This window comes from Aethalodelphis obliquidens, unplaced genomic scaffold (genome assembly GCF_003676395.1).
Source record: "Aethalodelphis obliquidens isolate GAN/ISIS:26980383/991018 unplaced genomic scaffold, ASM367639v1 scaffold4, whole genome shotgun sequence".
NCBI lineage: Eukaryota > Metazoa > Chordata > Mammalia > Artiodactyla > Delphinidae > Aethalodelphis > Aethalodelphis obliquidens.
The window spans coordinates 54,470,309-54,498,000 of record NW_020837948.1 but is presented as its reverse complement, the minus strand read 5'-3'; the positions used below and the strand labels follow the sequence as shown (position 1 = coordinate 54,498,000).

At 38.0% G+C, this 27,692-nt stretch overlaps 2 protein-coding genes across 7 annotated transcripts in view; both read left to right on the top strand.

Moving 5' to 3' along the window:
* The window catches only part of TENT2 (terminal nucleotidyltransferase 2), a 58,321-nt gene extending 43,974 nt beyond the window's left edge, over positions 1-14,347 (top strand). For all 5 annotated transcript variants that reach the window (XM_027100742.1, XM_027100743.1, XM_027100746.1 and 2 more), the window contains 4 exons: positions 419-555; positions 8,926-9,017; positions 11,239-11,318; positions 12,917-14,347. In XM_027100742.1, the coding sequence (XP_026956543.1) occupies positions 419-555; positions 8,926-9,017; positions 11,239-11,318; positions 12,917-12,991 (384 nt within the window). In that variant the 3' untranslated portion in view covers positions 12,992-14,347. The remainder of the gene's footprint in view (positions 1-418; positions 556-8,925; positions 9,018-11,238; positions 11,319-12,916) is intronic.
* Positions 14,348-17,071: 2,724 nt separating this feature from the next.
* CMYA5 (cardiomyopathy associated 5) overlaps positions 17,072-27,692 on the top strand; it is a 107,563-nt gene continuing 96,942 nt past the window's right edge. Inside the window, exon 1 of one of the 2 annotated variants that reach the window (XR_003431631.1) lies at positions 17,072-17,650. Coding sequence is in view for 1 of the 2 variants with exons in the window: in XM_027100741.1 (XP_026956542.1) it covers positions 17,496-17,650 (155 nt within the window). In the remaining variant the exon portion in view is untranslated. The remainder of the gene's footprint in view (positions 17,651-27,692) is intronic. The other variant, XM_027100741.1, reaches the window with a different exon arrangement.

Here is a 27,692-nt window from a genome sequence, read left to right as displayed (position 1 = left end):
GACAGTTGGAGAAAGCTCTCATCTTGTCCTTGATACACTTCAGAAAGTACAACTGCTCTTTATAGAAATAATTGAGAAGGATATACATTTATAAAGAAATCTAAATATTATTGGATGGAATCTTGGTATGTACAGTGAGGTTTTATTTATGAATTAGAAAATCTTTTGCTACCATAGGAATTCATTTGGTTAACTGAGTGATATACCTCAGTCAAGGTTAGAATATCTTAGTTTTTCAGGTCCTTTCTGGCCTACTCCAAACATTGGTGAAACCTTTACTGGAAGAAAATCTTCAGATTTCCAAATTGCCAACATAAAGAAAATTCTCTCTTCTTCAGACAGCCTTATGTTAGGATTTATAAAGTTTTTTGGTGTGTTTTTAAATGGCCTCACATTTTTCCCTTTTTCTTTTTGATAGGAATCTTTTAGTCCTGCTATACAGCTGCACCTTGTACATCAAGCTCCGTGTAATGTTCCTCCTTACCTCTCAAAGAATGAATCAAATCTTGGGGACCTCTTACTGGGCTTTCTTAAATATTATGCTACAGAATTTGAGTAAGTGAAATTTCAAATTGTGTTTATTTGTTTGTAAATAAGTGAATGCTACAAATTGGGTCATAAACTGTATTTATCAATTTCAGTGTTGTAAACTACTCCAAAAATGTGTAGTTTATAAAATTTAATATCTAATAATTAATTAGAAACTAAATAGCTTTCCTGTTTCTAGCTAATAAAAAAAATTATAGTTCAATAAGCCCAGTTTTAGTTGATTTCAGTAGTGATCCCATTTTATATTTAGCCACCTCTTTCCACTGTAGGGCCTGAATAAATGTTTGTGTTGGTCCTGTGTAGGTGCTGTATAGTATGGAACATCTGTTTTCCCGGAACTTAAAATTTGTAATAAAAAACACAGCTAAAACAACTTGGAAAAAGTTCTACTTAATACTTGATACCTGAATAAATAGTTGTGTTTGTATGATATACAAATCAAAGACTACTCCTTTTCCTTTTTTTTTTTTTTTTTTTTTGGTGAGGGTGATACATAAACATGAAACAGTAAAGTGTGTAGTCAGGCTGGCCATAACTGAAAGTTCTTACAGGAGTTTTTAGTCCAGATAGAATGGGATTAGGGGTTGTTTGCAGCTCTTCTGATCAATTTGGAAAAGCTTGAAGGAGAGAATGAATGAGAGAACTTAGAAGTTGTACAATTAGAGGAGGAGGGTACAGTGACCATAGGGTGCCAGTTTGAAGAGGTTTGGAGAGGGGAACAATAATAGTAAGCCTAATAAATTGCTATTACTTGGTGGGAAGAACTGTTCTAAGCAGATTATATGTATTATGTCATTAGTTTACATAATAGCCAAATGAGTTGGTATTATTTTATGCCTATTTTACCAGTGAGGCATATAGAGAGGTGAGGAAACTGGCCCAAAGATCACACAGGTAGTAAGGGGAATACTTCAGATAGTTTTGACTGCAAAATTCACTCTCTTAACTATGATACTTTACTGAAATGTTGATATTATCTGCTATCATACAGGAGTTTTAAAGAAACTTGACTCATATAAGATGATTTGAAACATAGGACCTGAAGGAAGAAGTGTTCTTTACATTTCTCCAAGTAAAGTTTCTATCAGACTGCCTGTTTTGTTTATGGTTGTGTCTCCATTACCTAGCCCAATGCCAGGTAGTGGTACTTGAAAAATACTTGCTATAGGTAAATAATTTTGAAGCAGAAAGTAAGATTATGGATATGAGTCAGAGATCGTCAAGGTGACTTAGAAATTACTGAATTAGGTTAACAAAAGGAGTAAGAAAAGTGCTGAAGAAAAGTAGTTCAAGAAGAATGAAGTTATAATAATCCAGGTTAAAAATGACCAGGACCTGAATGTAAGTCTAGGCAACAAAGATAAAAAGGAAGGAGCTTTCATCTGTATAAAGATGAGGAAAGATTTAAGACTGTATGAGACATGGGACATAAGAGAATATAAAGGTTATTCTAGAGTTAAGATTTTTTAAGATGTTGCAATGATAATAGCTAATGTTTCGTGAATGTTTACCTAGTGTCCTGCAGTATGCCGAGTGAATCCCATGTATTATCTCATTTAATCCTCACAATAACCCCTTTCAAACTTCAGGAATTTGTGAACTTGAAACTTGCCCGTAACGATACAGTTAGATAGCTAGAGAACTGGGATTCAAATTCAGGTGACTAAAACCACATTCTTAGTTGTTAGACTGTATTGGCATCATCTGTTGTGTCATGTAAATTAGATATTGGGGCAAGTTCATAGAAGAAAGATATTTTTCTGCCATGTAGAGTTTAGGATTAGAGCATCTAGAGAAATACTTTGAAAATCATCTGCTTTGTTGGACTGAAACAAAATGGTAGATGTGCAGGTTTGTATGTTAGTTTAGTATTAACAGAAACTAGCTTGCTGTGCCAAATGAATCTGGCTAAGAGGTTTTGAACTTTTGGACGCACTTGTTATGATGCTACATGAGTTAGGTGACATCTTCACCTACTGTTTCATCATATAGTGCATTGTTGTTTCATACCAGATATTTTCAGAAATTTGACTGTAGGGAGCATAGCCAAGAGTGTAGTCATGGTAATGAACTAGGTGCTGTGCAGAAGAATTCTGGCAGCCATTAGAAGCATTTGTAAGGATGTTTTCTGAACTTTGAGATACTATTAAAAAATTCCCTTTACTTGAAGACAAAGAATTAAGTGCCTGTGAAAGGATGCTTGAGTACCTGGTATGAATGGTGCAGAAATTTTATATGGCCATTTAAAATTACCATTAAAAAGATTTTCTTACCTACTTCACTCGCAGCTTTCTCCTTAAACCTTGCTGCTGAAAATTCTTAAAATGAAGCCAGCTTTCTAGAAATGTACCTAGGAATGAGGAACTGACACAATAGGAAAAAAAAGGATCAGGTGGTTCAGGAGTCTAGAAAAACATACAGTCAGAATTTAATCACTTTGTAACTTAGCAAAACAACAAAAAAGAAAAGAAAATTTTAAATTCTAAATATCTTACAGACTCATAGCTACTGGAGATTCTAGGAACCTTAAAAGGTATCTGTTTTATAATTCTCTTTATTTTCTGGATGCCCAATCACATGTCATTACTGCTAGTTTATATGTTGGATTAAAAATACATACCTATATACTTAAATACATACATTTTTTGAAAACGGAAATACAAAGAACAATTTTTCTATCTCCTTTCTTACTATTTTTTCCTCATTTTATTTCATCAGTAAATCATTGAGTGCCTACTCTATACCAAGCTATTTTCTATGCACTGGGGATATAGCAGTTAACAAAAGTGTCTTTATGGAGCTTATCTTGTAGTATGGAGAGATAGACAGTAAACAAATGTACAGTATGTTAGATGGTGGTAAGTAGAGAAAAATAAAGCAAAAGCAAGAAAGGATATTCTGGTGTGTGTAGTTGTTGCAATTTTAATACCTGTATTGCCGTTTAATACCTAGCGTGGTAAGACAGTCTCACCGAAAAGGTGACCTTTGAAATAAAGACCCAACGGAGAGGAAAGTGTGAGTTATGTGTCTATATGGGAGAAGAGCTTTCCAAACAGAAGGAAAAACAACTGCAAAGACCCTGAGGTGGAGGTTTGCCTAACATGTTCAAGGAACAGCAAAGAGGCCAGTGTGACTGGAAGAGAGTGTAGAAGTCAATGATGTCAGAGAGTTAAGGAAGTCCATGTCATGTAGGGTCTTGTGGTTAATTTTGATGACTTTGGCTTTTCCTCTGGGTAAAATGGGAAACCACTGGAGGGATTTCAGTAGAGAAATTGAGTGATCTGATTTAGTTTATAACATGCTCATCCTGGTTGGTGGATAAGAATAGACTGAAGGGGGAGCCGAAGGCAGAAGCAAGGAGACTGTTTAGAAAGGTGTTGTAGTAATCTAAGAGAAGTCATGTAGCTTGGGTAAAGGTGGTTGCAGTGGAAGTGGATGAGAAGTGGTTAGATTCCACTTACATTTTGATTTGCCATAGATTAGATGTGACCTAAGAGAAAGCGAGGAGCCAAGAATGGCTTCTAAGATTTTGGCCTGAGCAACTGCAAAGGTGGAGTTGCCATTAGGTGTGATGCGGAAGACAAGGGAGGAACATTACTGATTTTGAACATTTTAAGGTTGAGATACCCACAAAATATTCAAGTAGAGATACTGAGTAGAGTTGGATATACAACTCTAGAGTTCAGGAGCGAGGTCACAGTTAGAGCTTTATATTTGGGAGTTGTCAGCAGGTAGATGGTATTTAATGCTAGGAAACTTTTTGAGAAAACCAAGGGAATATAGATAGAAAAGGTTTAGTCCAAAGACTAAACCCTTAGATACTCCAGTGTTAAGAGGGGTACAGGAAATACAGAAGATAAAAGAGTGTTTTAAATGACAGTGAAGAGAGAAAGACAAATTCAGAATGTAGATATTCCGTGAAACAATTGGCCTAGTCTCTCAAAAAGTCAATATCTTAAAAAAAAAAAAAGTGGAGGGGACATTTCCAGATTAAAGAGATGGAACAATCAAATACAGTGGATGAACCTGGATTACAATCTGATTGTAGAGAGGGTGGAAAAATTATAAAAGGCATTTGAGTTACATTAATTTCTTGATGCTGTTGGTATTACAAAGGAGAATAGCCTTATTCTTAGATATATGCCAAAGGATAAAGAAATGAAGTTTCACTCTGTCTGCAGCTTAAACAAAAGGGTCAGTTCAAAACATACACATATACACAAGCAAATGTGGCAAAATATTAACCACTGTTGCACTGCTTTTAAGTTTTATGCTTTTCATTTTTCCCTTTGAAAAATGTCAATACAGAGATGAAATAAAAATAGATTAGGTATGAGAAGGAACTAATATATAGTAATCAAAAAAGGAAGAATCATTGAGAAAGGAGGAAAGCCAATAGAATGTGGTGTCTTGGAATCCAACGGGGAAAAACGTTTTGAGGAGGAGGGAGTGATTATGTGCGTCACATTTTTTGATAGATCAAGTACAAGATGAGAACTAAAAGCTGACCATTGAAGCATCTGTCCATGTGGAGGCTACTGGACCCTTGACAGGAGCAGTGGATAAAAAGCGTCATTGGGGCCTTTCTCACCTTCTGAGATGGCCCATACTCTGTGGAGTGTGTTTCTCCCAAGGCTGGTCTCGCCTTCTGAGATGGCCCACACTCTCTCTGTGCAGTGTGTTTCTTTCTAAATAAATCCACTTCTTCCCTATAAAAAAAAAAAAAAAAGTGTCATTGGTGTGAGCTAAAGAGAGAAAAGGAGGGGAGGATTTAGGTAGTGTAGCTAACTCTCTAGGGAAATTTACATACTTGTAAAGGGAGCAGAAAAAGTGGGGTAGAAATTGGAGGATTAAGCAGGGTTGAGATTTTGTTTTTAGAAAGAAATTTTGCCATCTTTATGGCAAAATTGATGATACCAGAAAAATTGTAGTAAATTGTTGAACAGTCTACTTGTTTGAGTAGAGAAGGATTGGAATCTAGAGCACCAGTGGAATAGAAGCGCTGACAATTCATTAATAATAATGAGGAAAAAAAGAATATATAGATACAGACAAATGCAGGTTGATGTGGTGGGAGCTAGAGGAAACTATCTTTTGATTGTTTCAGTTTTTTTAGTGAAATGAAGCATGGACATCAGCCAGGAAGGATTGTGAGGGAGTAGATTTGAGAAGTGAGGAGAAGGTATGAATTGTCACGTAGAAGAGTAAAGGAGTGAATTAACTATGGAAATATAGTATGATTGGTGGGTAGTGGCATTTAGGATCATTTTGAGCTAAGTCATCATGAATTTAAAGTGATCATAAACGGAAAGGTCAATATGGTTGCATTTTTTCTCCAGCGCTGTTTAGCTGCTTGGGAAAGGATTGGAGTAAACAAAGATTTAATTATAGTTGTATCAGCCAAGTAAGTTCAGTGCAGCAAGAGCAGGTAAGAGAGTTGAGAGATATGCAAGGGAGTGATTTTAATAATTGACCATGGACAGGACATATTAAATTCAGTCTTGAAAATGGGCACAGTGTTGCCTACATGACATCTAGGTGGCAGTTTCCAATAGGTACTTGTACATTTTGTCGTGGGGCTTAGTAGCTGGAGAAGAAGATTTGGGAAAGAAACATCAGAGTACTGAAGCCCGGATGGGTGCTCTAGCATTTGAAAAAGATTGAAAAAGACAAAGTCCTGATAGACACCAGCATTTAAAGGGTCAGGCAGAAGAGGAGCCAGTCAAAACAAAACAAAACTCCAGGATTAGAGTCAAGCTTTTTCTCTGTTTACAAGATTTGAAATCCCTAACAAAGTGTTTGTTTGTTTGATTATTTGCTTCCCAACCCTTAGTAATAGAATAAAAATATACAATTTTTTCACTTACTTTGACTAGTCTTAGCATATATGCAGTCATGTGGTATCGGACACATAATTTTGTCTATATTAGACTTAAATTTTTCTTTGTAATGTTGTTGAAGTCTGCATTTCCAATTTAATCAATTGTCTCAAAATACTTTGTTTGTCACAAAAAGAATGGCTAGAAGAGAATTAATAAATGAGTACCAGCTCATTATCATTACTGAAGAAAAAAAGCAAGCATCTTACCAATATAGTCAGAAATCTGTTTTATATTCAAAAGATTATCATACATTATCAGATCTGTTTTAGATTAAGCCCCATATCTGTTGTTCTAGTCTTTTCTGAAACATCCCTCTTTTATAGATTGTATCTTATTTTATACTTTAATTATTGAGTGACAATGACAGATTTTCACATGGCAAGCAAATTATGGTAGAGAAATATGGTATGATAAAAGGCTTAGTTTAGAGCCTGTTTTAAAGAAGGAAATGTATAGGGAAAATATTTCTAAGTTACCATTTGAATTCTACATTTAAATTCACCTCTAAGATTAAAAGTAGTATATAAGTTATGTATCATGTTTATGATTTGAAATATTTAATAATTTCAAATATTTGAAAGTTCTTCAAAAATGCAGTAGATTGAATCAGTCCAAATAGTAGTGGTTCAAATATTCTTTTTTAATTCCTCTATGAAGTACTTCAAATGATACAGTCATTTAAATAACTGAATTGTTTGGGTTGTTTATAGGTTGAAGATTAAACACTATCTGATTAGTGATGAAAAAGTGAATATGGTTGTGTCACATATGTTTCTGTGATCCAGTTTAGAATCAAATACTGGCATGTAATATAAATTCAGGATTGGATTTAATAGAAATATAGTGGTGAAGAGAGTTCCTTTGATTTAAGAAAGTAAAAGTTTTAGTTTAACAGCAGGATACAGTATTTCAATATTTTAAACTTGTCTGAGAGAAAAAAATCAGTCCACCTCCTTTTAACATAATATTTCCTATTTTAATTCTACTGCAGATTCCACTGTCCTATAAGTTGAAATTAGAAACAAGTAGTCTCAGGAAAAAGTTCATTTCATTAGTGAAATTTGTCTTATGCGGTATAAAGTGAAGTAGCACAAAATGTAATTCTACTGTAATTTTGTGTGGGTCAGCAATGTGGTTATATAACTCTCCCCTTTACATTGTTATTTTTAAGAAAATTTTGGTAACACACTTGGACCAGTAGAGCAGTGTACTTCTTTTCTGTTTGGAGTCCAAACTAACAGAGCTGCTGCACATGAAGGATCTAAAACATCTTACTGTAACCAATCCTAAGTATTTCTTTTTGACAACCCACTTATTTTTAAAAAACATAAATTCTGATATATATTTTTAAAGAACTTAAAGCTGTCTTTGCAAACTATTTCTAAACTGTATTCTTGGTAAGAAAAAATAGAAAATCATACTTTGAGGATTCTTTTCAGTTATCAAACTTTACAAGATGCAATATTTTCTTGCATGTTTAACATAGAAATTAGTCAATTTTCCAGAAACAAATGCCATACTGGACCCACGATTATATCCTTATGGATTCTCTAATAAATAGAGACAGAGTAGGACAAGTGTTGCATTTGGAATGTCCCAAACCATGGTCTTTCTCCTACTGAAATGATGGAGAAAGCTAAATACAGCTGAAAAAAAGATATCAGCTATACCCCAAACTCATTTTTCTATTGAATACAAGCTGAGTGGTTATGTGTTTTTAAAATGTTTTTGAAAAAAGGAAAATTGTACTTGTATAAAATTATTATAATTTGAACTTGTACAAAATTATTATAAATTTAAAAGAACAGTGTAAGGTTAGGATATACTAAAGACGGGACAGTTTACCTTCAAGCATGCTGATAAAATTGTTTTACTTGAATAAAACTTCACTGTTAACATCTACATCTGATATACAGCAATAACGGTATGTTTTCATAGAGTATTTTTCTTTTCTTAAAACAGCATCTTCTTGCTTCTACTGGAAAACTAAAAATTTTTCTACTATAAATCATATCGGTAGAGGTGCACCTGAACAGAAATTATTTAATGATGCCAGAAAACAACACAAGAAGATTACCTCTCTCTTACCAAATAAAAAATTCTTACTGGGGTGTTAACAAGGAACATAGTTTTTTTGCTTACTTACATTTTATTTTTCATATTACTTCATTTATTCAAAAAATATGTATTGAATACCTAGTTTATACTAAGCAACTAGGTGAAGAGTAAAATACACAAATAGCTCAGCATCTTGGAGCTTTCATTCTATTTAGGGGAGACACACAATAACATAATAAATAAGCAAATTGTTAGAATGTAAGTGCTGTGGAGACAAACGAAGTAGAGAAGGGGAAATGGGGATCGAGGTGCAGAGGGTTGAAGCAAATTCCAGTTCTATGAGAAGATCAGAGTAGGCTTAACTACTGATATAATAAAAATAATAAAAGGGAAGTTAAGAAAATAGTTAACATGATTAATGTTTTTCTTTTGATAGCTGGAACAGTCAAATGATTTCAGTTCGTGAAGCCAAAGCCATTCCCAGGCCTGATGGTATTGAGTGGAGAAATAAATACATCTGTGTAGAAGGTAGCTTTCCCACAACACTCTCTATTTCCTATCCAACTATCATCATGGTACTGAGAGAATTACTTGAATACTTTCAGCTTATATTTCATCTAAAAGTAATACATTTATGTTCTGAAGTGGTTTATAAGTCTTTTAATTGTAAGATTTTAATTAAAAAATAATTTAAAATTCTTTAGTTGTAAAATAATAAACATGAATTTAGGTGTCGAATCTTTCCAGTCAGTAGGATTTGAGCAGTCTTCACGCACCTCTCATGCTTGTAGTTGGTTGAAATTTAGTTTCATGACTTACATACAGGTAGAAGAAAATGATTCTTTGAAATAAAATGAGTTCTTTTATACTTAAATATTGATAATTAATACAAGCTAGATTTTTATGAATATTAAATTGATTTTCCTTTAAAAATTAAATGGTCTGCAGATAGTCTGTTCTCTAAAATTAATTTACATGTAGTTGAATATTTCTTTAAGTCAGTGGAAACTGACTTCAAGAGGCAATATTGTTCTCACAGATGCCAAGTTGATGACTTTTGTAAATCTTGAGGTAACATAAAGGGTTGAGATTTGGCATTTGCAGGAAAACATCAAATTTAGAGTATTTTAATCTTGAATTATAATGCAACACATTAAGAGTTTATAAATGTGAAATTGAATCTCCTGCTTTGGTCTTTCGTTTGCTAAATTGCACAGTGTGTGTATGTTATTTTAGTTACTTGGTTCTTTTGAATATTAAATACAGTTGTAAAGTGCTACGTACTGTGATCTGATAGTTTAGCATATGGCGTTATTTTATTTTGAAAAGTACTGTGACAATAAAGTTTTTTGAAATAGCCTTTCTGAGCAATAAAAAAATAAGCAAAAGGAGTTTTTAAAATTACGTACCTGGTTATATGACAAATCTAAAATTAACATCTCCATCAAATTTCCTATTCTTTCACACCTTTTTTGAGGTCTTTCCCCTCATTCTAGCAACTTCATTCTCTTTCTCACTAGTCTCTCTCTTTCAGCTTTACAGCATACATAGGTCTTCTCATCCTTGAAAAGTACTCTTGACTTGATCCTACTGGCTTTTCTGAGTACTTTTTTTCCTCTTTTTTATGCCAAAATTCTTCAACTCTAGTAATTTTAACATACTGCTGGCATTATTTCACCTCCCATCTCACTCCTGATGCCTTTAGTTATCCTTCTTTTCTCACTGTTATCTTCAGTTTCCTCATTCTCTTATATAGAATCAGTTTCTTTGTCTCTATATATGAACTCTTCTCTCTTATTTTGTGGGTGAAGGGTGAGTGGGGTGAGGGTAGGGACATGGAAAGTAATATTGGAGACACACACATAAAATCTCTTATTTTGTTCTCTTCCTGTCTTGTCCACTTTTTTCTCTATCCTGTTTTTCTGTCTTTCACTGCCAAATTTCTAATACAAGTTACCGTTCTCATTGCATTTTTTTTAAGCCATTTAGTCACACCATAATTCTCTGCACTGTCTTCCATCCTCCCTGGTATTAAACCTCTACTTTCAAAGGCATTGACCTTTCTCCTACTAGACAAATCAGTGGGTTTTTATTATTTATTTATTTATTTATTTATTTATTTTTGGCTGCCTTGGGTCTTCATTGCTGTGTGCAGGCTTCCTCTAGTTGTGACGAGCGGGGGCTACTCTTCGTTGCAGTGCATGGGCTTCTCATTGCGGTGGCTTCTCTTGCTGCAGAGCACAGGCTCTACGTGCATGGGCTTCAGTAGTTGTGGCTTGTGGGCTCTAGAGCACAGGCTCAGTAGTTGTGGCGCACAGGCCTAGCTGCTCCGTGGCATATGGGATCTTCCCAGACCAGGGCTCGAACCTGTGTCCCCTGCATTGGCAGGCGGAGTCTTAACCACTGCACCACCAGGGAAGTACCTCACAGTAGGTTCTTGACTCTATGATTCTTCAGAAATCTTACCTATTTTTATGATTTATACTTAATATACCTATGCTGTTTACTTAAAGATGTTTACTTTAGACATCTTCTCACTTGAATTTTATCTACCTTGTTAGACAGCTCATAGCTATTATAAAACTATTTATTATACACATAAATCTGATGTTAGGCTAAACCACATGCAATTGCTACTGTGTAGGTCAGAAACTGTCAAATATTGGCAATTTCATATAATTCAACCAAATAAAAAACTGAAGTTCTCATTTTAATAATTTCTTGTTTATATGTGCATTTAACATTGTAGAACCTTTTGATGGAACAAATACAGCCAGAGCTGTGCATGAAAAGCAGAAGTTTGACATGATCAAGGATCAATTTTTAAAGGTAAACAATGCATCAGATTAACTCTAGAAGCATTAGTGCACTAGTGTGCTTTGAAAATTAAAAAAAACATATAGGTAATAGGAAAGAACAGCTCTGGTTCCTGTGTTGTGAAGCAATTAATGTGGCGCAATAGGGAATTTATTACTTGAATTTAGAAATACTCCTTCAGAGAGATCTGACTCCGCTTTTACTCACATGGCTTTCCCTTTGTGGAAATAAGCATTTTCACAGTGAGCTTATTAAGCTCTCAAAATGAATGAATAAAACCTAAAGGACTCCTTTCCCTCCTTAAAATATTGGGGAAGAAATATAGCCTTAGAAGAAAGCCATGTCTGTTCCATATTTTTCTTCTATATACCCCCTGTAACAAGGAACTAGAGCTCCATTTTATCTTTGTTTATATTCTGAGAAGTTAAACAAAATGTATGTGTTTGTGTGCACACACATTTTATATATATAAAGTCATATATATGTAAACTGTAGTTTATTCCTCAGCTCTCTAGTCCACAGTATGAATTTTTTCATCAGTGATTTTGCTAGGTTTGATTCCTAGCTTCAAGTTATTCAACAATACAGAGTAGAAACACATTGATAGAAATATGTATAGTAATATTATGAGACATATAGGAGAGAATACTTCATAGAATATAAAGATCAAGGAACTTGTGAAGATCATTTTAGAGGCATATTTTTTCATTACCGAGACATCATAAAGTGGACTTTATTTTGATGATTATTAAAAATGCAAGTGTATCATGTTTACAGGCTGTCCTTCAAATTAGGCCCTCTCAGTTTGTCAACCAGAATAGAAAATTTAGAATGAAATGGAATTCTGTAGGGCAAAACAAGTATCCAAGAGGGAATGTTTTTCTCTATCAGATTAAATTGAGAACTCAAAAATAGCATTTGTACATTTCTGTTCTTACTGATGGGTGAGCTTTCATTTATGATTGTTTAGCTATAAAACCAGTACTTTTAGTCAGTTGAACAACTGAAGTAAGAGCAAACTGCAAAGATCTGCAGCCAGATTTTTTGGTAGTGGGCCAGATTTTTAGCTTATGAACAAGAATTTCAGTTTCTTTTTTCTCTTAAAAATTCTTTTCACTCTTCTTGTCTAGATGTATTGTATAAGGTGCTTTATTATAGATTTACTCTCTCTTTCTTCATAAATACAGTTTTTAATTGGAAGAGCTTTCTAGATACAAAATAGTCAGTCAAATAATTGAAGTAATCTTTCCTTACCCTCTCAAACCCAAAGGTTTTGTATTAATTACTTTGCTGTTTTAAATGACATTATCTAAATCGGTGAATAAATGTTAATATTGTCAGTTGCATCTTTTTGTACAACCTATGTGCTCATTTCTTTATTAATGAATTGGAACTACACAGGTGTAAAGTTTTTAAATAACATCTTTCTGATGACAGAAACAATACTTTTACTGTGTTAAAAACTTGGGAGATAAAAACACAGACACAAAAAAGTCACCCCAAATTTTACTGCCTTGAGAAATCACTGTTAACATTCTAGTAACTCTCCTTTCAGCCTTTTGTTCCACATATATTTTAGGTTTTAAGAATGATTTTTCTTTCTCTTCCAGTCATGGCACAGATTGAAAAACAAACGAGATTTGAACAGTATACTACCGTTAAGAACTGCTGTCCTGAAAAGATAACTGGCCTCTATTTCTTAATAAAGAACAGTAGTAACATCATAATGCATTTTGTTTACCTTCATCATGGTTTCTTTTTAATTGTTCTTCTTGTTTTCATGTTTTATTCTTAAGAGGACATACTTATATATGCATATTTTATTATGACATTTCCTAATAAAACCCTTTGATTTAAAGATGTATTTTTGAAAATGTTTACATTGATAATTAGTAATATGGCATGAATTTTCAGGAGATCAAATAAAATATTTTTTTGAGAATTATCAAATAAAAGTTTTTTGCTATAACTGTAATTAATTGTACCACATGCTAATACTGAAGAGATGTGTGGACTGTTTTGGAAAGGGTCTGATGTATACATACTTAAAAGTATCACCTTCGGTAGATGGTTTGTTGCCTGAGTCTGTTCTAGTGAAGTGAAGATTCGAGTCAGTTATTCAGTTACTTGAAGCAAAATGAAATCTTTTATTTCAGTGAAATCACTGCAGAGGCATGAAATACTGGACAATTGCCTTAAGTCCTCACTTGACTCATCAGGATAAACTGAGGCTTTGTGTCGATATTAGCATTTCATTAGTACCTCACATGCTTTTGGTGTACTTGTGATTGCTTTAAATTTTGTGTTGAAACAACTACATTTTGCACTGTAATAATATGAGCACTAACTGTGTATTGTACAGCAGTTAGGGAATTGTTTTGAACAATCAGTTCAGTGTAGACATTTTGAAAAGGTTAAGTCCTCTGTGCTTTATGGTAGCTTAGTGCAATTTGCACTTTTGTTTTACTTCCCGTTTTCCTGCTTTTATTTTTCCTGTGACATGAAGCAACAGAAACTGAAAGATCAAAGTTGAGATTATATCCTATTGATAGTATCAGAGTTTTTTCTGTGTATAATTATAGGATTGTAATCTAAACTGGAATTTTTAGGCAGTAAGCCACTATAAAATGTTCTAGATAAGACATAACATTATTATAAATAAAAGCTTAATGTTTGTAAAGATATCTTTTCCACAAGAAGAAATAGTGGTGGCTGCTAAAAATGCTACAGTGTTTATTGAGGTCGTTTTTGGTTTATGTAAATATTTGTAAATTGGTCAGTGCCTGTAAATTTAAATATAAATAATCTTAAAAACAGTTTTAACTTTTTCAAAAGGACTTTCAAAAGGACTGTGTACAACTTCTTTTAGACCTGCTGTAGCACAGTTTGTACCTCTAATGTATTTGGTTTTTTTGCAGACCAATTCAAATGCTAACAAGACTTTTGCTTTTTGACTTATAAAAGGTGCATATTTTCATTTTTTCTTTAAGTTTAAATTTTTGTATGATCAAATGGAATAAAGTTTATATATGGAAATTGTCGATGTGTTTTTTGCTTTTTTTTTTCTTTCTTCTGTGAAAGTCTTTACTTCTGAGATGAGATTGAGGCTGTAGTTATCATCTGGAGCTGAACCGAATCCAGTTATTGTGTGTAATTATTTAGATTATGCAGAGAATCTTGGAATCAAGTTCATTCATCTTTAAGCCAACTAGCCACATCAACACCCTATTTCTCTGGCATTATTAGGAATGAAGCTTTCCACACAGGTGAATTTTTCAGTTTACTGATGATTAATGCTTTTGAAGCAATTAAGCTTTATGTACTAGTTCTTTTTGGAAATTTCCCTAAAATGTAATTTACACTATGCAACTCTTCTTTATCAGAATGTGTTGAGTATAATTAATATTCCAGTAATGACTCCAGGTAATAATTATAAACAATAAATAATAGCCATAGTACTCCATAGTAATACTGTGTAGCTGTCAGACATGGGTAAGTGTCTGGGGCATTCTGCCTCTACAGTATTATGACATTTCCTAATAAAGCCCCAGAATTTACCATGGACTCCTTCATGCCACTGTTTCCTCAGCTTTCAATGACCACCAGGCCCCCTATCTCACTGCTGCTGCTTTTCAGCCATATCGCTATAACAGATAAGAAGTTAATAAATTTACACCCAGTCGTAAATCAATAGACTGAAACCTAAGATTATGCACTTTGTGACTGCTAAATATGTCAGATAAGTGGTCTGTCAATATATGAGAGAATTTTTTTTTTTTTTTTTTCGGTATGCGGGCCTCTCACTGTTGTGGCGTCTCCCGTTGCGGAGCACAGGCTCCGGACGCGCAGGCTCAGCGGCCATGTCTCACGGGCCCAGCCGCCCCGTGGCATGTGGAATCTTCCCGGACCAGGGCACGAACCCGTGTCCCCTGCATCGGCAGACGGACTCTCAACCACTGCGCCACCAGGGAAGCCCTGAGAGAATTTTTAGGCTTTTAAATTATTTTCGATATGAATTATTTAATTGTGTTGTGAATAATACATTCTTTTCTATTTGTATTGATCTGGCCATTTCTATTTATGTTGTTACTCAGGAAAGTAGTGTTAGAAAGTTTAAAATGTGCAATCTGTACTGCAGTTCTAAATTTTGGATTGGTTTGAGCTAAGATCTCCACAAATCTTGTTGATTATAGTTAGTGTTCCTAAGAAATTTTGAGTTAAATGGAGGGAATATACCTGTAGTTTTTTTGTGTGTGTGTGATACGCGGGCCTCTCACTGTTGTGGCCTCTCCCGTTGCAGGCTCCAGACGCTCAGCGGCCATGGCTCACAGCCAGCCGCTCCACGGCATGTGGAATCCTCCCAGTCCAGGGCACGGACGCACGTCCCCTGCATTGGCAGGCGGACTCTCAACCACTGCGCCACCAGGGAAGCCCACCTGTAGTTTTGATTAGTGTTTAATAGATCCCACAGCTGCAATTGATTCCTTTTTGTCCTAATGAGCAGACACTTGGGATTACTAATGCAAAAGCCAACCTGCTGTAAGAGAATGCATACTGCTGATGTTACACCTGGTTTAGTGAACCCTGGAAGGCTGGACTATTGCTGTCTTCCCTCTCATGCCCCCTAGCTGATGCTTCTGTACTGTACCTCAACTACCTGCGGTTCTTTGCCCACAGACCTAATGCACACATATGAGCTAGGGATAACTGTAACTGGGGAATACTACCTAATTTACATTTATCATATTTAACAACTCTGTGAATAGAATTTGCTGTAATTAAAAATCAGTGTTAGCTCTTTTAGCCATAAAATCATTCTTATGAAAAAAAAGATCTTTATGTATTGTGAAGATATCTCTACCTGTTGTACATAGCAGGCCTGTTCTCTTCAGTGCAGGGACCGTTCATTAAGCACCTACTATGTGCTAAGTACTTTGCTAAGCTTCTGCGCTTGTATGAGATGGGGATAATGGGACAAAGATAAACTTACAGTCTACTGGGGAAAGAGACACAAACATAATTTGAATATAGGATAATGTGGGAACCTAAAACAGTGTTATTGAGCTTAAGCTGGGGATTTCAGAGAAAAGTGTGATCTTGAATGATGAGTACCCAGGTAAATAAAGATGGGAAGAACGTTTCAGGTGGAAGGAATTGTGTACATAAAGGCACAGTGGTGTGACTTGATAAATGTTAGAACTCCTGACTTCCAAAGACAAGACCAGACAGCTAAGATGTGGGTTGTTAGCATTTATCTTCCCAAGGACCTTGTGCTTTAGTCCTAGAACAGTGGGAAGCCATTGAGGGCTCTTAAACATGGGCATGGCATGATCTGGGACTTTGGGTTGAATTTCAGACAAAACAGACTTTGGCCAATGTAGGGAAATTATTCCTCTTCAAAGTTTTAAGATTTGTGGAGATAAAAGTTTCCTGGCTGAATAATCCAGGGGTCACTGAGGAAGAGAATACACAATATTGATTTGCAAATATAAAAGGAGCCAGTACTGAACAATGGTTCAAAACTGGGCTTTTGAAATGGGCAGACTTTGTTTCCCATTGGGTCACCTTGCTAGCAAAAGGAGACCTTGAGCAAGCTAGGTACCCAAGCTCTTCTGAGCCTGTTTTCTCATTTATAAAACCAGCATCTTAGTTAAACCTACCACAGCAGAGTTGTGAGGGGGAAATTACGAGTGCCTGAACTAGTAGTAAGTGTTCTGCTCTGTAAAAGGGAGTAGTTATTTGGTTGGGATAAGGGCCCATCGAGTAGCTCAGTTCTGCTGCAAACCTGAAGCCTACCAAACCCACTCTAGAGGGAAGAGAAGCAGGGGGGCTGTGTGCCTTTCCTCCTCCCAACTCCCGGATGCAGCGGGAGCCTGCGCCCCTCGGAGTGGTGCTCTCCAGTTGCCCAAAGGGCCCGCCAGGGACCCGCCTAAATTGGGGCGGGGAGGGCTGCGGGAAGTTAGACGCGCAGGGAACAGGAGACGCCGAGCCCCGGCCCCAGAAGCTCGGTGGTGAAACTTTCTGACGCTTTCTATTTAAAGTCGCGGGGCTCGCCCGCCCCCAGGAGGGAACCCGAGCCGCCCCGCCAGGACAGGGCAGGGCCGGGCCGGGCCGGAGGCACCGTCAGAGGGAGAACACCAGGCGCTGCGCGGGCGGTTCCGGCTCCAGCTCCGGCCCGGGAGAGGCGCGATGGCTAGCAGCGAGAGCAGCCACGCCGCGGACAGCGCCCTGGGCTCCGACGCGGACGAGGAGGTGACCCGGAGGCTGGACACTGAGGAGGAGTCGGGGGGCGAGGAGGACGAGACGGCCGCGGAGTCGGAGTCGGAACCGGAGCCGGACGCCAGGTAGCGTGGGCCCCTCGCTCCGGGCCCGCAGCCAGACGCGCGCCGCCTGGGCCGGGAGGGCGGCAGCGAGGCTGGGCGGGTGCTGCGCGGGGGAAACGCCGCACCCTTCCTTTCGCTCTTTTTAAGCGCTGGGGTTCATTTCCCTCGAGCTAAGCACTTTCTCTCTGGGGGCGCTGCCTTGGGAAGAACTTGAAGGTGAAGGTGCTTGCTGTCAGCTGGAGTGACAGGCCCGGCTGGAGCAGCAAAATTCATCCCTCCCCATCCCCCTTTCCGCCCTCATTACCACCCCCTCCCCCCAGCCGGCTCCTTGTGACTTGCTGCTGCTCTTGTTTATTCTTGGGGATTTACTTCGGGTTCTGCCGAACTGCAGACTTGCGCAGAAATGCCTACATTTGGCCCAAAGCCTAGGAACAATCTTGAAACCCTGAGCTAGAGGAGAAGAGGGTATGGGGTGGGGTGGAGGCCGAGAAGCCGCTCTGGAAACTTCAAAGGACTGAAAGTCTCCTGGATGCCCAGCACTGACCTAGGTTGCTAGAAGAGGACTTAAGTTTTGTACAAACGCCCATACATTCTTTGGAAAAAAGAAGCATGAATTTCAGTCACCCCTGTTATTAAAATTCTGCTTTTTTTTTTTTTTTTTTGGTCTCAAACATTTATCAACATTACATGTGAATACAATTAGGTAATAACTATACACAAATGTGGTCTCCCTGCCTCCCTTCTTTCTTGCAGGCCCTAAAATGAGAACAGCAGGAATCATCTCCTGTAGATTTGGATTTGTTTTTACCTTTCCTTGTTCTCTTTGAGTATGGGGATGGGGGTAGGGTGTTTGTTTTTAGTTTTAGGTTTTTTGTTTGTTTTTCAGTTTGTTAGTTGTGTCCCTTCCTAAATCTATTAATATCAGTAGAAAGGCTTTGTAGGTGACAGATGGTTGTGCAGCACTGCAGAGCACCCATCTTACCCAAAGTTAAAAGTGCCGCCCAACCAAAGACAGCAGAGCTGAAGCTGAAACAGCCCACAGAGGGGCATTGATTAGGGTGAACTGTCAGTCAGATAAGAAGTCTGGAATATCGGTCACATATTTACCAAGTGGGGAGCAGGCACAGTCCCTGCCCTCAAAGACTTTATGGAAGAAGTTAGGAAGCAATATGGGGACCATGAGACAGTGTGCTGAATACACGAGAGGGGAGGGAAGAACAGACCATGGTACCGTGGAAGGTCAGAAGAGTGTGTAGATGTGCGGCTGCCTTCAAAAGTAGTGGGCATGACTTAGGCCCTGGAGAATGGGCAAGAATTGCAGAAAGGAGACGCAGAAGAGAAGGCACCTGTGGGAGATGGAACAGGAGTAGGGACCTGTGATTCCTGGGCAGTACGGAGAAGGGGAAGTCTGTCAATCCAGCCTTTTCCCTTAATGGCATCCAGGATCCTCATATCCTTTTGCCCAAGCAAAATTTGCACCCCTGCCACCCAAGAATCTGAAAACTCATTTACTCTAAAATGTGAGCAGCTGATAGAGATTCAAAATACCACTTTGGTGTTGTGTTGCCCTTTGCCAAAGGTCAAGATCTTCAGGTAAAGGCATAATTTATCTGCAGTAAATGTCAGCCTGCTCTGACTACAGATGATAAGGTGGACACCAGGCCAAGCGTCAGAAAGTAGAGTGGAGGGAAATGTGGGGGAAGAGGTAGATGGTGGTGGTGGAGGCCTTGAAAGCCATCCCATTTAAAAAATTTTGGATTTGATGACATGGGTAACAAGAAATCAGTAAACTTCTGGAGAGGATTTAGGAGAACAGATTGGTGTCATTGAGAAAGGAGACTGACAGGCAGATTGGAAAGTTGTGTTTGGGGAGGGCTCAGAGCAGAGAGGCAGCAGCAGAGAGAAGGAAGGGAGATATGTAGGGATTGCTTCATGGTGGGGCAAGGCGAAGGGAGGTGGCAGCTGTAGGCTCTTTCAGGAGAGAGGTTTCTGTTGGCAGGAACTCCTCTGGGAAGTGGGAGTTCTTGAATGTTTTCTAACCTCAAAGTGTGATCAGAAACCAAACCATTTTGGTGGGCGTGAGTTTACAAATATGGCCTAAAGTTCTTCTTTCTTCTGAGACTAGAGGTGAGAGCTTCGAATATTCTCTAATTTATGGGAAGGAAAAATGATGAGACATTCTTCCTCTCAAATCCTCCATCCAAGTTTTACAGTTAAAAGAGGGCTCACTCCATGCCAGGCTCAGTTCTCATTTTAAACCCTCCCAGCAGCGCTGTGAGGTAACTGTCCTGTTATACGTGAGGAAACCGAGGCTTTACGTAATTTACTGAGGGTATAAGGCAAGTAAATGTAAGAACCAAGATGTGAGCCTCTGTCTGTTTACTCCCAGCCACTGCTAGACTTCCACACCTCCCTTCTTTTGGAGGAAAGACCCTTTCTTACTGTAGGGGAAACTTGAATGGCTCCAACTAACTTCTATATGGAAAGGTTATTGGAGGAAAGGGAAAGACCTTTTATTCACTATTCCGAATAATAATGGGAGTTTTCCCCTTCTTGAATGGAAAAGTTGTCTCTGTCTCTGTTTCCTCAAAGATCAGAACTATTTGCAGAAGTTGATTTACAGACTGATTTTTTTTTTAATTGAGAGGCATGAAAGTAACATGAAAGTAACTGAACGGAAATAGCTTAAGTAATAATAACAGAATGATTGATGATGGCATCTCTTTTGGTATTATTAAGCCATTATTAAAATGTTATTTATGAAGATTTCTAACAGTATGGGAAGTGCATATATTGAATTTGAAAAAAAGTTCATTTTATAATTTAGAATGATCTCACTATAAAATAAAGTGTGTATTGGAAAAAGGCTTAAAAGGTTAATAAAGCTTAGCATAATAAAGGTTATAGTAACTTTTATTAACCTTAAGGTTGAAAAAAGGTTAATAGTCATTGTCTCTGAGTGATGGGATAATGGTCGACTAAACTTTTTTCTTTAACTGTATTTTTTGGTTTTTCTGTAATGAACAGACAGTGCACTTTATTATCAGAAAAAGACTTCACTTTTAAAAACTCAAAAGGTACAAAGCGTCATCTGCTTGTGCATCTTTTCTTTGTTCTTCCAGCAATAATATATAGAATTATCTATAGCCACCTTTCTGAATCAAGGAAAAAAATCACCTTTAATTGTAAAGTGCAGGGAAGCTCACCATTATACATGCCGGTATTTGTATTACATTAGAGAACTACCCTTCTGATATATCATTCAGTGATATGAATATCATTGGCATGAAGAGTCCTGAGTGGCAACCCTGTTTGCCATTCCATCATGGGCAAATCTCCCATCCTCTCTGAGCTCCATATTTCTCATCTCTAAATTGGGATAATTTTACAGATTTATAAAAAAGGATAATTAGTGATAATTCCTAATTCATAGGTTGTCACAGGATTAAATAAACTATGTGAACATGTGTAAGAGTGCTTGGCCTTCAGTAGGTTACCGGTAAGTTTTAATTTCTTTACATCCCTTCAGATGAATCATTACTAGCAGCCAAGCTACCTTCTGCCCACCATTCATCAATGAGGGGAGAGTGATGTCTCCATTTTCAGTATGAGAAATGGTCCTATTCCACTTTGGCTTTCCTGTGTTCCTTCATTCACTAAACATTCATGGAATGCCTACTAATTGCCAAGGACCATGCTGGGGATACAAACATTACTAAGACCTCCATTACTGTCCTCAAGATAGTCACATTCTAGGTGGAGAAACAGAAAAATGTAATTATGTCATTAACTGTTATAAGAGATATAAGGAAGAAAAGGTCTGTATGAAACACCTCAAAGTAGGCAGGAAGTCCTGGGGTCTATCCTGCCTGGAAGGATGGGGGAAGACTTCATCCAGGGCCTTTGGAGCAGGGTCTTCAATCATAATGAAGTGCCCAGAGGGCTCATTGTTTGTGGATATAAGAAAAAGATTTTCATGTTGCTAAAACTTCATACAAAAGTTGTATGTAAAAAGCATCTCTATAAAACCTGCAGGATTTGAGAGCTGGGAGAGGCTATAGAAACATCTTTTCCCAACCAATCCTTTTACAGATTCAGCAACTGAGTTTCAGGGGACGTTTGTTCAAAGTCACACAACTTTTTAGCGGTAGAATTAGGACTAGATCCCGGTGTCTGGACTCCAATCTATGTTCATTTGTTTATTCATTCAACAACTACTTATTGAACTCTTACTATGTGTCACGCACTTTCTAGGCACAAAGGATACAGCAGTGAACAAAATGAACCAAGTCCCTGCCCTCCTGGGAGTGGCTTTCCAGGTTGGGGAGACAAATAGACAAACAAATATGTAGTATGTCAGGTGGCAATCAGTGATATGAGGACAAGTACAGCAGATAAGGGTTATACTGTTTTGGATAAGGTGGTGAAGAAAGCCTCTGTGATGAGGTGACATTTGACCAGAGACTGAAGGCATGAGTATTCTAGGCAAAGAGGAGAGCTGGTGCAAGGGCGCTGAGGCAGGACTGTGTGTGGCTTATTTGAGGAACACAAGAGCAGAGTAAATAAGGGGAGAGTGATGGGAAATGAGTCTAAGAGATGGTTGGGTTGCAAATCATGTAGGACTTTGCAGGCCCTGATAAGGGCTTCTGATTGTATTCAGAGTAAAATAGGAAGTTGGGTTCTGCCTACCATACCACTCAGGGTTAAAAAAAGAAAAGAAAAGCACGGTGATTGCATTATCCCATTAAATAGTAAGCGCCTGTACTCTTGTATACTCATTGAACACCTGTTGGGTGCCCAACACTGTACTAAATGTTTCAAGCTTATGGTCTCCTGTATGGAGGAAGTTATGTAAATAGACATCCATGAGTTTTGTATTTTTCTGACTGTAGTCCGACGAAGCCTGACTCTTTTGGTCTTTCCCACAGATCACTTGGAAATTTTTCAGAATTTTTGTTTTGGATCTTTTCTGTTGGTCAATTTTAATTTCTCTGTTTAAGCGCAGAGGTTTTTGCTACAACAGTGCCCAAATCTTAAAAATCATGTTCATTTGCAGCTTTGCCAGTGCCTGTATAAAAAAGGTCTGCCTAAGCTGATAGAATTAAACTTATTAGTGACATTTACGTTTAATCATTGTAAGAAAGAAACCTATTGGAAGGTGAGGGGAGTTTGTAAATGGTTTTTGTTATCAGTATGGAGCAGTCTGTTGCCATATGTCTATTTATATGATGTCTCTCACTTCTGTGCTTACCTAGGTGTTTTGACAAGTGTGTTATTTGAGACAGCCCTCTTCTGAGGTCAGTGGAAAAAGCTGAGATGGGAGGGGTGACTACTTAGGATGCCAGAGACTGAGGGAGGAGAGAAGATAAAGCAGAGGCTCTTGGAGCCAGGAATTGAAGAGCTATTTAAGTGTTGGCTGCAAGGGTGTTACATGCCCTTGGTGAGACTTTGACTCCGTATAGGGGACTACAGCAAGAGTTGGATTTTTTTTCTTTAAAACAGCAAACCAACCAAAATGTGGGACATTTTAACTGATAGAATTTTGCCAAAAAAAAAAAAAGGTGTCTTATATTCCCTGGATATTCTGAACCTAGGCTCAGTGAAAGCCTTGACTCAATTCGGACAAAGTAACCAAATTCCCCTTCCTTCCTACCAAAAGAGAGAATCAGGTATAAGAGACTGGATGTGGTTTGTACCTGAAATAGTAATCTTTGATGTAGCCCAGTATTATCCAATATTTCTATTGGATAATAAAATACTTACAATGTGAACCACATATATAATTTATAATTTTCTAACAGCTACATGAAAAAGTAAAAAGAAACAGGTGAAATTAATTTTAATAATATGTTTATTTAACTCAATATCCAAAGTATTATCATTTCAACATATGATCAATATAAAAACTATTAATGGGATATTTTACATTTTTGTGTGCCAAGTCTTTGAAATTTGATGTGTGTTTTACATTTACAGTACGTCTCAATTCTTCTTCCCCACCCCCAGGCTACATTTCAAATGCTCAGTAGCCACATGTGGCTAGTGGCTACCATATTGGACAATACAGGCCTGATAATACCTAGAAATCCATTAACTTCACTGGAATGCAGAGAACTGTTCCACTGATAATGAGTTCTATATGCTTGGCCCTATGCAAGGCACCAGAGACATAAGGGTGGTTGGATGGCACAGTTCCTTCTTAAGGAGCTCACAGCCTGGTGAGGGGAAGCAGGTAACTCCAACATAATGTCATAGCACTACACTGAGGATATTAACAAGGGAACAGAGAAAAGAAGTATATTCTTCTTAAAATGAAATTTAGAAAGATTTTGCAGAGGTGATACTCCAGCTGGGCAGAAAGATATTCCAGACACAATATGTGATTAGATATTCTTTAGTTCCTGGTTCCAGCTCTTGTGCTAATTCCTGCTCTGTTTGAGCTTTCTTTTTCTCATCCAGAATCACTCAGAATTTCCAGGACTGGGAATATTTGTTGAATTAATAAGTGAATGGCATGGATAAATGAGTGAATGAATGAGCAGGTGAATATCAAGTCATCCAGATTCCCTTGAGAAGCAAATTTAGTTGGGATGCTGAACCTGTTAGATTAGGTAGAATTTCATTAGTTGCTGACCATTCATTTTCCAGGAATTGACAATAGCCAGGGACTCTGGAAACACAATAGCTTGGAGGCGACAGTGATAAGTACTGAGGGATTGTTCAATTAGGATGTCTGTGGTTATCATTCCCACCTTCTGTGACTCATTGGGAAGCCTCCCCTAGACTGACCCTTGAGCTGGATCATAGATGGACAGTTAAGAATAGGCTTTGCATTTTGCCCAGAGAAAAGTCCTCTCTTAAGGCAACCGGAGTGTATTCAGTTCCAGAACTCTACATCCTAGTCTGATAAAGTCCAAGATATGTGGGAGGGTTAATTGATGCTACCAAACTCTAAATGCTCAAAGCCCTCTCATGGAGCCATTACTATGCTTTCTTAGTTTGGGTACACTTCTCTTAAAAAAAAAAAATCCACAGCTAAACAGAAATTTTCATCACAAATTTCCTCTTATTGGCTGAGTTCACTAGGGCACTTAAAATTGTTGATTTGTAAATAAAATGAATTTCCTCCTGTTATGACTTCATTAAATTAACATTTATTAAGTGGAACATAGGGTGCCGGATGGTGAGCATGAGTAGCAATTCAACAACAAAAGACCACAAGAGAAATTGAGCTAGAGAAGTTTACTACTCACAAGTCCTGGAGGAAATGCACAGCGTACCTCAAGGGGCCATACAGGGAGGTCAAGGCAGAGTGAGTACAGGCAAAGGGAGAGACAAAACCTGGCACACATGCCTTTATTAGGGTCTATGTGTGGAATTCTTGGGGGTTCTTGGGCTAAGACTGGATCAGTCAATTCAAACCAAAATGCATGGGGTTTTGGTAAATTTCACAGGAGTCTTATCTAAGGGGCGCACAGGGGAAGACGATGGAAGGTGAGGGAGACTATTGATCACAAAAACTGTTGGGGAAGTCATATCAGGAGCTTACTATGAGGACTGTCTCCGGGACATGTTCTTACATGAGGAGGCTGGTGTCAGTTTAAGGCCCCTGCAGGCCACTTGGTCCAACAAAATGAATGCCAGAGCAGTAATGCCGCCATGTTGCTTAGCTAAATTCGAGACACCTCCAATTTCAGAAATGTACCTACTGAAAGAAAAGAGGCTCATTCATTCAGCAGATATTTGATGAGGGCCTACTGTGTGCGAAACAAAGTAAATTAAATCTAGAATGAGTGAAGAAAACAGAGGTCCTAATCTTTAGAGTTTAGTCTCTGGAGAGGGCAGGCATTAAACAAATAATCTCACAAGTAATTAGTTGAAGCAAATACATTGGTAAAATGAATTGTGCCTGGGGAGCAGAGGCAGGGTTCTGCTAGGATCCCGGTCCTTCAAGTCCCAGTCTCTGAGGCCTCCTTGCTCCTTCCTCTGGGAGTTTTCTGTTGGTCTCCTTGTCATCTTGCTACCAACTTCTCTATCTGCCTACAACAGGAGGTTTCACTGCCCTGTGGTCCACATATTGCTGGAAGGCCTGGCTGCTGATGACATTTATCCTAGACAGGACTTTAGCATCATCTCCCTGACCTGTTTATGCTTCTGATGAGTGAACAGAGACCCAGAGAAGGAAGGGAAACCGACATCAACTCAAGGAATAGCTAGTCTATTCCAAGCATGGTCACTTGTTAGTTTGGTCTATTTTCACAATAGCTCTATGATATATGCATTGTTTTCATTCCCATTTTATGGAAGAGAAAATGGAGACTTAGCAATCTTGAGTAATTTACCTAATGTCAGATGGCTAGTAAGTATGCTAGGATTCTAACCCTAGTCTAATGGCATAGCCAATCCTGGAACACTCATGAGTTCAGTGCTCATCACCAGCTCTAACACACATCTGGTGTTTACTAGCCAATTTCTTTCTTTTTTTGAGCATAAATTTACTTTTAAAAAACAATTATTTTGATTTACTTCTGATTTTAAAAGCAAAACATAAAAGCCCCAGACAATCTATGTAGTAGCTAATCCTGACCAGCACCTCAGCTATATTAAGTTTCCTAATGTGTAATAGGGAGAGTAGGTCTTATGTTTAAAAATAGATGTTAGGAAAAAAAAAAAAAGATGTTAGGCACTCCTGTGTGCTTGAGTTTTAATAAGGTCAAACATAGCAACACCAAAATAACTTCTCTGCATGCTCTATGGGATCATATGATAAATGTTCAATAGGTATTTACTTATAATATCTATAAAATTCAGATCCTCTGTTTAAAAGACAGAATTTGTATGATTTAGCATGGTATACTCTGAAGTTTTCATATCTAGTATTTTTTTTTTTTAAGAGAGAATGAAGAGAAGAGAGTGAGACAACAGTCTGTCTCTTCTTAGAGTTTTGGAATGTCCAAGAAGGACAGTTTTGGAATGTCCAGTAAAGTCTCTCTTCATCTAGCACCATTTTGGGCATAAACCAGATTACAATGCAAAAACACTTGATAGGATTGAAAAGACCTGGGTTATCATCCTGGCTCTGCCATTTACCAACTGTGTGACTTGGGGCAAGATAGCCTCTCTGCATCTTTACCATGGCTTCCAAGGCCCTACCTGACCTGATTACTTCTCAGCTCATCTCATACCCTTCCTCTGCTACATTCCAGCCACACTGGCTTTTTTCTGAACCTCCTGTGTGCTGTGCTAAGCCTGTCCCTGAATCCAGGTCTTCGCTCTTGCTGTTTTCTCTCCCTGGAACACTTTTTCCTTAAATCCACCCTTCACCTTTCGGTGGAAATGCCACCTTCTTAAAGAGGCTTTCTGCAACCATCCTGCCTGATGGGCTTTCTTCACATCTTTCACTATCGCATTGTTCACTGTTTCACATTCCTCTTCATGGCACCTGTCACTGTCTGAAATGGTATCTTTTTGTGTATTTATAGTTTATTGCCACCACTAGAGTGGAAGCTGCATGAGGGCGGGGGCCTTGCTTCTCTTCTCTGCTACATCTCCAGCAGCTAGAACACAGTGTCAGGCACACAGTAGGTGCTTAAGAAATGGTTAAGTGCATAAGTGGTTGGATTGCAACACAAAATGTTTCATTCTAGGATCTCAGGTTTCCTTCTCTCAGATCAATACCACTCTTCAACACCTTGTTCTTAGGTGCCAAAGCAAGGATAGGGAGAATGAGAACTGAGAGTGGTCTTTGAATTTGGAAAATGCAAGTCAACAGAGAGAGATTAATGACATTGAAATGTAAATGCCTTTGAGAAGGTTAATAGCTTAAACATATCAGCATCTGTTTTAGGTTGGATTCCCTTTGGAACAAATACCTTCAAATATAGGATCTAAGAGACTCTCCTGGGAGAAGAGGGGACCTGGAAGGGGAAATGAGTGCTTAGAAGAGTAGTGAGAGGGCACTAAGGGCAGACTGGCATTATAGCTGCACCCCTATCTATGCTGCACAGAGGAGGGAGCTAAGGGTATTACCTAGGAAACTGCAGAAAACAACTTTCTCCAAACC